The 15,917-nt window shown below is 42.4% G+C and overlaps 1 protein-coding gene across 1 annotated transcript; it reads right to left on the bottom strand.

Annotated features, from left to right (window-relative positions):
- Positions 1 to 8,522: 8,522 nt before the first annotated feature.
- On the bottom strand, positions 8,523 to 15,024 carry TTR (transthyretin; the record flags this gene model as incomplete). The annotated part of the gene is given in 5 exon segments (XM_079718173.1): positions 8,523 to 8,630; positions 9,891 to 10,026; positions 13,813 to 13,816; positions 13,819 to 13,942; positions 14,956 to 15,024. Coding segments are annotated over 5 exon segments (441 nt in total).
- Between the last annotated feature and the right edge of the window lie 893 nt (positions 15,025 to 15,917).

The following is a 15,917-nucleotide window of genomic DNA, read 5'->3' as shown; positions in this document are numbered from 1 at the left end:
CGGACTCCCAACCACTGCGCCACCAGGGAAGCCCAGCAAAACATTTAAAATAAGAACTAGTATGGCTTCAGTGAGATAGAATCTGTGACATTAATGTGTTCATACTCTTATTGCAAATAATATCTGCAGTTACAGCTCTTGAGAACTTAATATGTACTGTGCAATGTTTTAAGCCCCTTTACATGTCTTATGACAATTAGTCTCTAAAATAACTCTCTGGAGGCGGTGCTATGATTATTCCCATTTTACAAAAAATAAAAAACCAAGGCAAAGAAAGTTTATGTAATCTGTCCAAGATCAAACAGCTTGTAATGGTGGAGCCAGGACTCTTTCCCAGGAGGTTTGATGCCCAAGGCCCCACTCAGCCTAAGAGTTATAAATGCCTAGAAATGTTAAGTCATTCACTTAATTCAACAGAAACAAAAACCTGAACGCTTCCCATGATCAAGTGGGGTTTATTCCAGGAATGCAAGGATTCTTCAATATATGCAAATCAATCAATGTGATACACCATATTAACAAATTGAAGAAGAAAAACCATATGATCATCTCAATAGATGCAGAGAAAGCTTTCGACAAAATTCAACACCTATTTATGATAAAAACCCTGCAGAAAGTAGGCATAGAGGGAACTTTCCTCAACATAATAAAGGCCATATATGACAAACCCACAGCCAACATTGTCCTCAATGGTGAAAAACTGAAACCATTTCCACTAAGATCAGGAACAAGACAAGGCTGCCCACTCTCACCACTCTTATTCAACTTAGTTTTGGAAGTTTTAGCCATAGCAATCAGAGAAGAAAAGGAAATAAAAGGAATCCAAATTGGAAAAGAAGAAGTAAAGCTGTCACTGTTTGCAGATGACATGATACTATACATAGAGAATCCTAAAGATGCTACCAGAAAACTACTAGAGCTAATCAATGAATTTGGTAAAGTAGCAGGATACAAAATTAATGCACAGAAATCTCTTGCATTCCTGTACACTAATGATGAAAAATCTGAAAGTGAAATCAAGGAAACACTCCCATTTACCATTGCAACAAAAAGAATAAAATATCTAGGAATAAACCTACCTAAGGAGACAAAAGACCTGTATGCAGAAAATTGTAAGACACTGATGAAAGAAATTAAAGATGACACAAATAGATGGAGAGATATACCATGCTCCTGGATTGGAAGAATCAATATTGTGAAAATGACTCTACTACCCAAAGCAATCTACAGATTCAATGCAATCCCTATCAAACTACCACTGGCATTTTTCACAGAACTAGAACAAAAAATTTCAAAATTTGTTTGGAAAAACAAAAGACCCCGAATAGGCAAAGCAATCTTGAGAACGAAAAATGGAGCTGGAGGAATCAGGCTCCCTGACTTCAGACTATACTACAAAGCTACAGTAATCAAGACAGTGTGGTACTGGCACAAAAACAGAAAGATAGATCAATGGAACAGGATAGAAAGCCCAGAGATAAACCCACGCACATATGGTCAACTTATCTTTGATAAAGGAGGCAGGAATGTACAGTGGAGAAAGGACAGCCTCTTCAATAAGTGTTGCTGGGAAAACTGGACAGGGACATGTAAAAGTATGAGATGAGATCATTCCCTAACACCATACATGAAAATAAGCTCAAAATGGATTAAAGACCTAAATGTAAGGCCAGAAACTATCAAACTCTTAGAGGAAAACATAGGCAGAACACTCTATGACATAAACCACAGCAAGATCCTTTTGGACCCACCTCCTAGAGAAATGGAAATAAAAACAAAGATAAACAAATGGGACCTAATGAAACTTCAAAGCTTTTGCACAGCAAAGGAAACCATAAACAAGACCAAAAGACAACCCTCAGAATGGGAGAAAATATTTGCAAATGAAGCAACTGACAAAGGATTAATCTCCAAAATTTATAAGCAGCTCATGCAGCTCAATAGCAAAAAAACAAACAACCCAATCCAAAAATGGGCAGAAGACTTAAATAGGCATTTCTCCAAAGAAGATATACAGACTGCCAACAAACACATGAAAGAATGCTCAGCATCATTAATCATTAGAGAAATGCAAATCAAAACTACAATGAGATATCATCTCACACCAGTCAGAATGGCCATCATCAAGAAATCTAGAAACAATAAATGCTGGAGAGGGTGTGGAGAAAAGGGAACACTCTTGCACTGCTGGTGTGAATGTGAATTGGTACAGCCACTATGGAGAACAGTATGGAGGTTCCTTAAAAAACTACAAATAGAACTACCATATGACCCAGCAATCCCACTACTAGGCATATACCCTGAGAAAACCATAATTCAAAAAAAGACATGTACCAAAATGTTCATTGCAGCTCTATTCACAATAGCCCGGAGATGGAAACAACCTAAGTGTCCATCATCGGATGAATGGATAAAGAAGATGTGGCACATGTATACAATGGAATATTACTCAGCCATAAAAAGAAATGAAACTGAGCTATTTGTAATGAGGTGGATAGACCTAGAGTCTGTCATACAGAGTGAAGTAAGTCAGAAAGAGAAAGACAAATACCGTATGCTAACACATATATATGGAATTTAAGGAAAAAAAAGTCATGAATAACCTAGGGGTAAAACAGGAATAAAGACACAGACCTATTTGAGAATGGACTTGAGGATATGGGGAGGGGGAAGGGTAAGCTGTGACAAAGCGAAAGAGAGGCATGGACATATATACAGTACCAAACGTAAGGTAGATAGATAGTGGGAAGCAGCCGCATAGCACAGGGAGATCAGCTCGGTGTTTTGTGACCGCCTTGAGGGGTGGGATAGGGAGGGTGGGAGGGAGGGAGACGCAAGAGGGAAGGGATGTGGGAACAGATGTATATGTAGGACTGATTCACTTTGTTATAAAGCAGAAACTAATAAAAAAAAATCTGTATGCTTCATAAAGATGTTCATTACAGCACTAACTACAAGTGCAAAAATTGAGACTAAGTATAATCACATTACGAGCGTGGTGTAATTAAACTGTAGTACATAAGGTGATAAATTTTTCAAAAAATAAAAATTATAAAGATCACATAGAAATATGAGAAAATGTTTATGGGAAAATAATTAGAGCATGAAAATAATTTCACATTATGGTTACAACTTTAAATATGTTTATCATAGTCTATTAATAAATTCTATTGTACAACTAGGGGTTACTATAATTTTACTTTCTTGGACATTATTATAATATCTTTGAAAAAACTGCCAACTTTATTCTTAATAAACCATAGGATGAATTCTTTCAATTTAATGATATATGTGAGAAAGGCTATTTTAGAACCATTCCTGACTTTTTTGTACTCTTTTTAACAAGGGAAGGTGAATATTTCTACAGCTGTATCAACTGAGACATTCTTGGTCACAAGTAACAAAATAGCTAAATTAGTAAATCTAAAACTGTCCTAAAATTAAAGTTTGTTTTAAAAAAAGTTTTTTAAAAAGTTTATTTTAAAAAAGTATATATCATTTTAAAAAGTCATTGTTCTAAAAAAAATTGATTTACAGAAAATGAATCAAACTCTGTTGAAAAATAAGGAAACTACTGGTTAAGGCCGTGAAAATTTGAGAAATATTAAATGCTTCAGCTGCTTCACCTTGTCACTAAGACTGACCTGCCACATTTCTGGAACTGGCTCTCTCCTGAGGATCACTCCCCTCGTGGTCATAGATGGCTGCCAGCACCTGCCAGGGCTGCATTCTTCCAGGGAGGCACCTCATTTGATCTCACCATAAAAGAGAAGTCCTGGGTTTCCCTCTGATTGGGCCATTTTAGGTCCTGAGTGGCCCTGGCTAAACACCAGGGCAAAAATGATGAGATTTCACTGATTGATTTAGGTGGAGAAGCTTCCACTCCCCTTCTCCAGGAACTAAGGGTGAGAGCTTTTCCATTGCTACCCCGTGGAAGACGGATGGATGGAGTGGTTGCTGGCAATGTGGCTGGAATATTCATTATAGAGTATTCGTGGATTTTGCTGAGTATTTGGATCTGCACAGAGGAAGTCCAGACAGGAAGGGTCTTGACTCCTGGTAAGCCCCCAACTTCCATGCAGGGCTCCGACTCCCCTGCAGTGCCGGCCCCAGGCAGGACCCCCATCCCATGCTGCTTCTCTGTGGGGAGGCCTGGAATAGCAGAGCTTCTCTGCCTTTCAAGACAATGAGGCAAAATCCACTCAGTAGGCTTTAGTTGTAGTTTTGAGTAAAGGAACACTTTTTTCTTTTGGCCCTGGGCCTAGGCAGTGGCAACTTTAAGAGTCTCACGCTATACCAACTGAGCTGGCCAGGCACCCAATGGGACATTTAAAATCGACTGATTGTATGGTAGACATTCTCGGTGACTGAGTTCTTGAAATCAATCCAAGGATGCAGATCCTGACACTGAATATTTGAACGAGGTTACTCCCAGGAGCTGGTAGTCTTTTAGTGTTTCCCAACAAACTGGTCCATTCCATGGTGCCATTTCTCACACGTCTATATGAGAGGGAAAAACACCCTGGTAAAACCCAAGGACTTTAAGGGCTCAGATGAGAACTATTTGCCTACCTGGATCCACCCTTTCCATTCATTCCTTTGGCAGATATTTACTGAGCACTGACTATGTGCTAGGGACTGTCCTCCACATACTTGGAAATATATTCCAGGGTATTTTCCAAATCACTCTCCTGAGGAAGGCTGTCGAGTCGTGTCCGCTCAGCTCAGCGTGAGTCCTCATTTGGGCAGCTACCAGGGCTTGCGTGCCAGCCCCAGTGTTCTCTCCCAAGCCCACCGTTGCATTCCTGCCTTATACGCAGTTTTCCAACCTTCAGCCTCCTGGGGAGTGACATTAGTGGCAGCGGCAGTGGGTGGGTGACTGCTGAGCCCCTGGGGAAGCTCCACATCTCAGTGTTTGTTTAAGCAGCTGCAGGTAACCCCTCTCTCCTTGCTGGCTGACAGTGATTCCGGAACAGACCTTCAGCATTTGCACTGATTGCCAAAGATGAATTACCATCTGCCTTGGCTTTAAATTAACTGGGGCAGTTCTAACCCACAGAGAATGGGAAGCTAGGAAAATGGAATTGATTCTGAGCTTATTTCCATTTTGAAAGGCAGGAAGAAGAAGTCATGGGGCTGAAGCAGGGGCGGGAGTGTTGTCTTCTCTGAAATGAGAAGTAAAAGGAAGGAATGGTCATAAGACTGAGGGTTTGGGTGAGAAATAAAAGTTCTTAGAAGTGTCACCTTTGTGAACAAAATACAGGTTAAGGCATAAACACCCTAAATTTCCTTGTTTGGCAGGTGTTATCCAAATGTTTCAGGAGGTATTTTAATATTAGCGAGTTTTGTTTTCTGCCTGTATGTGTGCACACAATGCTGACTTCCAAGGTGTGAGACTGAAAACTGGCTTGATGAATTCAAGCTCACCGTGGCTAAAATTGAACTCACCCATCGCTGACTACAAATCTGCCCTCTGCCCACATTCCCGAGCTCAGTGACTGGGTGGTCCGTTCAATCTGCTGGCCAGGACCGATTGATGCCTAAAATTTCATGGACTCCTCTAATTCTCTCCCCTTTCACAGCAAAGCTATCACCACTATTTTCTGATTTTTTGTTCTCAACAGCTCTATAGACATTGAGGAAGAGGGTGGGAAAGCAGCTGCTGGCATTCGGAAACTGGCCTCAAGTTTATTACAAGCTAGTTTGGGCCATCGTTGCTCTGTTGGATACGACAATCTCACAGAACATCAAACAATGTCGGTCTAAGACCACGACAAAGCAAGAAAAAAAATCGCTGAAACCCACAAAATCCCAAACCTCCCTTTTCTCTAAAAGGAGTAACTATTTCTGCTTTACCAGTCACAGCTTTGTGTCTGCTCTGGTCTGCCTTCCCTACAGATGAACTGTTGAGATCTCAGCCATAGAATTGTCCCCACTTTCTGATGGCGTCCAGTCTAGAGAGTGGAGTACCACTTTCTTAGACTCTCCTCCAAGTCACCCAAGCAAAGCCCAAACCCTGTGATAGGGTCTGTCTAATACTGTCTTAGTGAGAGTGTTGTGTGTTCTCTCTTGCCGGGATGAGTAGTAAGTCCAAATGGTTCAGCTACACACGTGTTCCTGGTGGATTTGGGCTGGAGAGTACTGACACACTGTCCTCTCTCCATTTGTTGAATCTTGGTTTCATCACCAGCCTATAAAGCTACAACAACAACGTCATGGCTGTGTTTCTAGGTTCCAGGGTTCTTCCTCTCTGTCTCCTCTTCCTCGCTGCCATGAGATTTCCTTCCCACCCACACCAGCACAATACGTGAGACTTTCTGTTGATCCAAAATGGGGCATAGAATATGACGTATTGACAACATCAACTCCTAACTATAATGCACTCAGATGGACACTGATATCACTTCTGTGGTATTCTTACCAAAAACAATAATTTCAGTCCAATCCTGAAAAAATGCCAGGTGAGTCGAGACTGAGGGTGGTTCTCCAAAATAACGGATATCAGTACTGTTCAAAACTGTCAATGTCATGAAAGACAAGTGTTATGAGTTAAATTGTGTCCCCCTCAAAATATATGTTTAAGTCCTAACCTCCAGTACCTCAGAATGTGATTTTATTTTGAAATGGGGTCATGGGAGATGTAATTGGTTAAGATGAGGTCACACTTGTCACAAAAAGGCAAATACTGTTTGATTCTACTTATATGAGGATCTAAAGTAAATTCAAATTCAAATTCATAGACACAGAAGACAGAATGGTAGTCCCCAGGGGCCATGTGGAGGGGGCAAAGGGGTGTTGTTGTTTAATGGGTATAGAGTTTCAGATCTGCAAGATGAAAAAGTTCTGGAGATCTGTTTCACAATAATGTGAAAATACTTAACACTACAAACTGAACACTTAAAAATGGTTAAGGTGATAAATTTTATGTGTTTTTTTACCACAATAAAATGTATATTTAAAAAATAAAAGATGAGATTATAATCCAGTAAGAAGGCAGCCATATGAAGGCAGAGACACATGGTTCTCTCTCTCAGTTCTGGAGGGTAGAAGCCCCAAATCAAGGTGACATCAGGGCCATCAGCCTTCACTCCAGCCTCATTTCCCGCCACTCCCAACCCTACTGTGACAGGAATGGTTGTTGACCAACACAGATTTTTTAGTGCTTTTTTTCCAGACTGTAGAGTTGTTCTGGGAAATGACTGTTAGCTGGGGACCATATTGCTCAGTGCATCTGAATGGGACCATGTAACTAGTTCCGGCCCGTGAAATGTCAGGGAGAATCATGTGTGACACTTCAGTGCAGAGGCAGCTAATACCATAATTTCTTCCTCCAGTCTGCTGACTAGGTGTCCCTTGAAGCCACAAAATAAATCAAACTGGGGCCCTGAGTCACCATCTGGAGGAAAGCCACCTTGAGGGTCACCAGAACATGAACTTCTGCATTGGACTTAGCACTCATGAGAAATAAACTTTGTGTTCAGGCACAGAGATTTGGGGTTGTTTGTTACAGCAGCACAACCTAGTGCACCTCAATACACCCTACGATCCAACATTCTAATCCCCATCTGTTCTCTCAATTTATCAAGCTCTTTCCCTTGGCCTGCTCTTGCAATCTCTGCTCTCCTTACTTAGAATACCTCCTCCTTTTCTACCCGATAAATGGCTAAGAGTCAAATTTCAAACAAGTGCAATTTATTCTGAGTCCCTCTCTGACTTCTCCAGGCTGTTTGCTACTCCCTCATTCCCACCCTCCCACCAAGGCATGGTGCCTTGGGCCATAGCCCTTGTCAAATCACGTTGACATAGTTATCTTCTTAAAAGAATGTGAACTCTTTATACGCAGGCACTGGATCTTATTCTGTAGGTTCAAAGCATCTAAAGGAATGCTTGGCATACAGCAGTCTCTCAGTACATGAATTTCGGGTTAGTCCAAGTGAGTTGGGGGTGCGAGCGTTCTCTGATCACATCCCCTAGTCAGCTGCCTGTGGGCTGTGGTCATTCTGAACCGGATTAGAGGGCTTGAGTCACTGTAAGTCTGTCCCGGTGGAGCTGGGCTACTCTTGAAATCAGCGAAGCACTTAAAGGAAATGCACATAATAAAGAAGAGGACCCTTAGAATTTGCCTTTTGCTATTCACCAAAGGTGAAAGGAAAAGGAAGCTCTCTCATTTTCAGAATGTGTGTTTTTAATAGCTGCGGACGAGGTCGAATATGTGCTTAGCTTGGAAAACATTGGAAATTTGGATTTCCCCCAGAGTTCAGCCAGAGAAGTTGAGTTCCTTTGCATTTCTGTCAAATTTGGATTCTTATTCTTTTTTTTATTCGAGAGGACAACAGGGGAATTTTAAAAAAACAAGTTCAAATGGTGAAATGGGAAGTGCTTTAATAGGAATGTTTTATTGTCTCTGCCCGAGTTTCTAACATAGCCTATAAAGTGAAAGCACTGCTTTAATAAAAATGGAATGTTGTTGGTTACACGAAGTCCTGTCCCTCATCCTGCAAGTCCACCGAAGCAGGTGCCCCTCACTTCTTGGGGCCGCTGATGAGGGCCGTGGTGGAGTAGGTGTAGGGGCTGAGCAGGGCCATGATGGTATAGTGGCGGTGGCCAGACTCGTTGGCTGTGAACACCTCCTAGGAAGGAACACAGACCGGATTGCTTTTCAGCAGAGCCTCCAAATATGAGTCACAGACAGAGAGACCACTCCAAGTCCAAAGAAATTATTTTTACTTTCTTATTTTGTTTTCTGGAACAGTGTGAGCAAAAGGCAAAACTCCAAATATGCTGGCCAGCTAAGCCGCTGGAGCCTTGCGCAGCCCTTTCAACCAGATTCTTTACTCCCGCCTGTATAATCAGGTCTCTCTCTTTTTTTTTGGCAAATTCGCACTAAAAATCAGGGTGGCCCTAACCTGACCGAGGGAGATCACAGAGCTCCTAATTGCTCGTGCAATTAGTTGATCTTTAACGCTGACCGACATGTCTGCATTCTATTTCCACAGCAGCCATCTATTTTACATGACTTAAGGAATTATTACAGACAAGGAAGACGCAAGGAGATTGGGCACATGGATAACTCTGAGGTTCCCACTACCTCATAAGCAGAGGAATAGAGTGTGAACCAAGGGTTACAAATGTGGCTTTATTTATTTTTTTTTAGCGTGACTTCTCACAGGAAGAAAGCTGAGGCACACCTTGAGGCTAAACCCAGCCTGGGCCCTGGTGGTAAATATTACTGCTCCTCCCCTTACTGGCCCCATGACCTTGACAAGTTATTTAACTTCCCTGTGCCTTACTTTCTTCACCTGTAAAATAAGGATAATAATAGGAATGGCTCCAGTGGGTTGCTTACAAAGATTACATAGGTTAAATATAGAAAACAGTGGTAGTATATGCTTGAAAAGTGTTATCTATTGTGCTGCTATTATTATTATGAATTTAATGTCTCTGTATGCATTGTCCGAAATCACTTTTCCAAACCTCTGGAAGCCAGTTGTGTTTTGCAATGAAAAAATTGTCAGATTTTAGAGAAGTAAAATGATGCACTTATTTTTTGCTGTATAACACCCTAAGTGGGGTCTGGAGGGTTGCCTAATAAACCAACATATTAATATTTCTTCAACAGACAAACAATAGGAGTCAGTGGAAGGAATGAAGTCTCTAAAGAGCATCTTGTAAGTTCAGGTCATGTTACTAAATGAGTTATCATCAAACAGAGAAAAAGTTTGCTTTTCAGAGTTTTGTGGATTTCTGATTGTAGAAATGGGAAAGGGAAGCTGTGCTAGTCCAGTACGTTCCTTCCGACTTTTCCAAGGTGTGCAAAGTGCAAACGGTGCATTTTCTGGGATTGAAAACAAACAAAAAATAAAAAACAACACAAGCATCCATCCACTCACCTTTGCATATTCATGGAAAGGGGAAAAGCCAAGTGACTTCCAGTAGGATTTGGTGTCTAATTCTACTTTGTATATTCCTTCTACAAGTTTTTCATCTGTTGTGAGCCCATGGAGCTCCCCAAATTCACTGGTTTTCCTAGAAGGTGCAAAAGTCCACGTTAAGTTAGGCATTGAGGGAATAAATGCCATTTTGAGGTGACACCACACACACACATGCACGTACACACACAAGTGCAGTTTGTGTATGTGATTATATATATATGTATATATATATATATATATATATTTTTTTCTCAACTAGGTCAGGACAGGGAAAATTCTAGTAACTGTCTAAAATTAACTGACAGGAAATTTGTCAGGAATATTTCAAAACGCTCATTGTAGATTTTTTCTCTTATGAGGTTTCACTTCAAAAAAGTCATTATGCATAAATACACTACCATGTGTCATAAATATACTACCATGTGTAAAATAGATAGCTGGTGGGAACCTGCTATATAGCACGGGGAGCTCAGCTCGGTGCTCTGTGATGACCTAGGTGGGTGGGATGGGGGGTAGGAGAGAGGTCCAAGAGGGAGGGGATATAGGTATACATATAGCTGATTCACTTCATTGTACAGCAGAAACTAACACAACATTGTAAATCAATTTTACTCCAATTAAAAAAAAAGAAAAGAAAAAAAAACCACACTGACATTTTCTAGAGAGGTACACTTTTTTTTTTTTTTTTTTGCGGTACGCGGGCCTCTCACTGTTGTGGCCTCTCCCGTTGCGGAGCACCGGCTCCGGACGCGCAGGCTCAGCGGCCATGGCTCACAGGCGCAGCCGCTCCGCGGCACGTGGGATCCTCCCAGACCGGGGCACGAATCCGTGTCCCCCGCATCGGCAGACGGACTCTCAACCACTGCACCACCAGGGAAGCCCGAGAGGTACACTTTTAATGTGGGGTCCTTCATTGCATTCATTATCACCTATTTACACTCCTGTAAACTGATGCTCCCGGAGTGACCAAACTTTAAAGCATTAATATAAACACGATACCTCTTTTAACTGCAGTAGACACGTTCTTAAGTCATTCAATCCAACAGGACCCATTACTAATAAACAAAAAACACATTTTTGGCCCCTTCCCCATTCAGTACAAAGTAAGGAGGAAAGTAAATGGCTTCCCCAGCAAGGGGCCTTGTCTCCTCTGTGTTTTGAGGGGGAAGTTGTAGATGAAAACCCTGGTTCCAGGCCAATGGCAGGAGATAGAGGAACATCTAGAAACTCAGGGAAGCGTTTGAACTGGGCTAACTTGGGGCTTGTGGGTGAGGCGTGGGAAGGTCAAAGAAGCTCTAACCATCATGGTGGGGGAGGAGGGACATCCCAGGCCACTCAGGAAGGCAGTTACTGAAGCTGTGACCTCCCTGGGGCCCACCTGGCACCCAGGTAGCCTGCAGCAGAGCTAGCCTGACCTATGGGTCCACAGTCCCCGGGAAACACCAAGCACAGATTGAGCTGACTGCCGCTAATTTGGAGGACTTAAATAATGTGCAGTTTCAGGAAAATTTGTTTTTATTAACTTGTTGGATAATTTGATGTGACGGGATTTTGTTCATACATAGAAAACTGAGAGGAGTTCTTGCTGTCAGTTGAAAAGACTGACGTTTTATTGCAATGGGTTTCCTTTCCCGAAAGCTAAAAATCTTTTCAATGTACTTCTGTGTCTACATGTTCCAATTTAGGTTTCAGTAAACTAATTACCAGACAGTTACCATTACAAAAAAAAAAAAAATAGTCATTACGATTCATGGTTGGTGTTTGGGCGAAGGTTCGTTAACTACCCCTGGAAGTGGCCAAGAGCTTCTCTGACTGCGGTTCCCTTGGGGAACCTGGGGGCCTCACTTCTCTCTCCTGTTGTGTGAGGGTATCTTCCAGAGGTGGTATCATTTGTACACATAATGGGAACCCCAAAATACAAGGAGAAACCCATATCTGACTTTTTCATTGTTTATATGATTAGGCTCCTTGGTAACTCTTTGCCATCAACAAATACTAGGCAACTCCTTTTTGTTTTTAAAGTAGGCAACTTCTGTTTCTATGTAAGTACCTGCTCAATGGCTGGTGTTAGAAATCACTCTCCATCAGATAGCAAAAACTAAGACAGGTAAAAATGGAAGTTGTCTTTATTGACTCTGTTCATTACCCTCCCACCTTTCTTCCTTGCCAGGAAGAAAATATTGGATTTCCCTTTTTTGTCTTATCATCAGAAAAAAAATTCCCACAAACAGCTGAATGTTGTTTTGGTTTTTTTTACCTTTTTATTTTATTTATTTATTTTCATCTGAATGTTTTTGGCATCCATTCTGTCTCGTGCTTAGAATATTCTCTTAACTTGGCATTTCCACAGTGTTCTTGGCATTTTATAGAAACATAAATGAACCAACAAATAAAAACTCAGTGGAAACCACACTAAAGAAAATGGCCTTCCCAATGATGGATGAAGAATCATCATGTGTAAAAAAAAAAAAAAAAAAAATTCTATTTCAAGAATCATCATGAGATTCTTGGGATTCATTGAAAACCCATAGAAACTCTCTTCTCAGGGGACAGAAACTCTTAGCAGTATCGCTTGGTGCTGAGTGTTTCTTCGTTGTTCATTCTTTTAGTTGGTTGGTTTCGATTTTACTAATGTGCATTTTCTTTGAAACTCTTGCTAGTGGAGGTGGAAGAACTCTGTGAAAGTTATAGAGCATCTGGTGAAGGTGAGAAGTCATTTGGGCTCCCAGCAGTGGGGCATGGTGAGGCTGGTCTGTGGCTGTGCCTGCTATCATGTGTCTTTCTCTTCCGTGTCTTTTCTTATGGAGCTCGATAGCCCCAGCCTCACAGAGTAGATGCTCCACCAGGGTTTGCTAGACAACAGCCCTGGACTCTGGATGATCCAGATACACTACAGACAGTCACCTCCTCCATGCAGCCCCTAGATTCCATTCCTTTCATTAATAAATCACCACAAAGTCTACATCCTTCCTAACATTCCAAGACAAGGAGTGTTATGCAAGGGCATCAAGGAATCTGGAATTCCTGAAATTATATGCATATTTTTGTATGTGTGTATATGTGTATTTTTCTGGGCATGGAGTTCATAGTTTTCATCACCCTTTTCATGTGGTTCATGACCCCAAAATGTGGTGAAGTGTAGTGGGGAGTAGGAAGCTGCCCGGAATGCTGTTCAGGATCCTGGTCACTTGCAGCTGAGCAAGGCAAGAGGGCATCCTTCTCAGAATCCGCTTTCCCTCTGCCCACATTTTCAGTTTACTTGGTGGACCTTTAGTGAATGATGTTGTTAGGGACCCTTTGACCGAAACCGCCCGCCTTGGCCCGGTACGACAACAACTGCTTGCATGAGTTGTCTCACAACAGGAGGTCCCGATAAGGAACACGGCACTGCCTCAGAAAACGAACTGGGAGAACCCGAGAGGGGCCAAAAGGAGGGAGGAGACGCCAGCCCATAGGTCCTGCCGACCTCCCAGAAACCCTCGAGCTAGAATCCATCTTGGCAGAGAGATGTGCCTGCCACCAGGAAGGATCCTGAGTCAGACCAAATATGGGGACAAGCAAGATGATTGGCCAGAGACAGCCAGAAACTAACCCCATTACCATAAACCCTGAGACTGCGAGCCACGTGGCAGAGCAGTCCTCCTGGGTTCCCTTACCCTGCTGCTCTCTGCCCGGGCGCTCCTGCCCAGTAAAGTCTCTTGCTTTGTCAGCACGTGCGTCTCCTCGGACAGTTCATTTCCGAGTGTTAGACTAGAGCCCACTCTCGGGCCCTGGAAGGGGCCCCCCTTCTGGTAACAATGTGAGCCCCTCTCTCTAACAAGTGGCAGGGCGATGGGAAGGTATAACCAAGTCCTCCGTCTGGGTTCCCCGGGCAGCTCACCCGAGGCAAATGGCTCCCAGGTCTCGTCAGCAGCCTTTTTGAACACTTTCACGCCCACGTTCACAGCAGGAATGCCCTGGACCACATCTAGGACTTTGACCATCAGAGGACACTTGGATTCACCAGAGCCCTGGGCAGAGAGAAGACAAGTGAAAAGTCAACAAAGTTGGTCAGAGCGACAGGATGCGTCCTTTGTGGTCTTTGATTTGGAGCGAGGCAGAAAGGACATGCGAATCCCACTTCCAGCCACGGAAGTGTTGATGGTTAATGAGCTTCCCTCACTCAGTGTAGCAGAGACGTGATTGTCTCCAAAGAAGGAATGGTTTCTGCCTCTGGACGTGCTGCGCTCCAGCGGGGGTGTGTATAACGAACTTGAAGGGAGAAAATAGGCCCTCTGAGAACAGTTGCTTCAGTAAGCCTCGTCATTTGAGTGGAATTATGGCAAAGATGTACTGTGCCATAGGACTAAATAGTTTTACCTGAGAGCATTTTACTCAGTTGTTGCTGTAGTGATTCCCTCTTACTAGTTGCTGTAAAATAATGTCAGATGATTTCATGACCCTTTTTATAGTTTTAGTTAATTCTCCTAGGGGATTTAAGAATTTTTGTTTTTTTTTTCTTTTTGGCTGTACTGCATAGCTTGCGGGATCTTAGTTCCCCAACCAGGGGTCAAACTGGGGCCCGCAGCAGTGAAAGGGCCGGGGCCTAACCACTGGACCACCAGGGAATTCTCAGGATTTAAGAGTTAGATATCTGACTAGAACATTGTCTGCCAAACCTTTCAGAGGTTAATCACTACATACTTTTTGATTAGCTAAAGGGAAATCAACTTTATCAAATGTCAAGCTTCTGAAAACTCAATAGTAATAGCTTCTGGAATATCGGATCTTTATTTCTACCATTTATCTGAGGAAATTGAGGCACCATTGCAAAGCCATAGAGGAGAGCGCCCAGGATCCAAGCCCCAGTTCAGTGAGCTCTGCAGAATTTCATTCTTTTTGAAGTTTGAATCAATTATGTTTAAAAATAGATGCTGGGTGCCCTGGCCCTACTAACAAAAGCTGGTTGGCAAAGCAGGAAGGAGTCCCTTCTACTTCGTCCACAGGAGACATAAGAAAGGACTTCAAAGAGTCGAACACTCACCACAGGGCTAGCCTCAGACACAAATACCAGTCCAGCGAGGCAAAGGAGGAACAGACGGGAAGAAGCCATTCTGCCAAGGACTGGTGGGTCTCTGAGAAGGGCTGCTCCCAGCTTCGGGCTTTTATACTCACTTCTCCCCAGCCAGCCTCCTGAGCCCTGCCAACCTGACTCCAAACCTGCTGATTCTGATTACTGACTTTGTCAACAAAGGGAGGATAAGTAACCCACACAAATATGAAACTTACCTAGACAGATTAGAGCATCAGAACATTAGCTCTATGAAATATTCTTAACAGGTCATTTGACCAGCTAGATCACCAAAACAAAACAATCAAAACAAACAAGAATACTCTTCTCCGTGCGTGGCTGGATGCAGCAACATTCTTGGAGATTTTATTCCTCCCTACCTATTATTTCTATGCATGTTTTCCATTTTCTATACATTTTATCATTCATTTTAAATGATAGATGCAAATTGTAATAACTTATTTCACATGGAATGACATTTGGCTACACAGGCTTAAATATAGTGCATCAGAAAGCATCGTTGCACTCGAGCTATATCCATGAGTCAACGAGGAAAAACCTTTGGCAGTGCTTACATTTGAAAAACCTATGTTTCAGCCAAACTAAGTCATTTGGAAGCTTAACTTAGTCAGCAATTTCTCCATGATTTTTGTGTTCTTCTGAGACAAGGTTCTCGACCCAAGGAATAATGACACATTTCAAACTGGCATCCACGAGCCTGAAATACAAAGAACCAGATAGTTTTTATGGCCTCTCCTGCACTGAATGTGCCGAAACAAGGCTACCCAGCTGGCTTTTGTCAGAATCAAAGTTTCTGGAAGGAAGTAGAAATGGCTGTGAGAATTAGAAGCCATGGTTGACGAAAGGTTCTCTTTCTCCTGACCAGTTTACAAGTCCAGCAATTATAATCATTTGATGATTCATTGATCAAGTAC

Source organism: Hyperoodon ampullatus (genome assembly GCF_949752795.1).
Source record: "Hyperoodon ampullatus genome assembly, chromosome: 13".
Taxonomy (NCBI): Eukaryota; Metazoa; Chordata; class Mammalia; order Artiodactyla; family Ziphiidae; genus Hyperoodon; species Hyperoodon ampullatus.
Note: the sequence above shows the minus strand (reverse complement) of the source record. Positions and strands in the feature narration are given on the sequence as shown.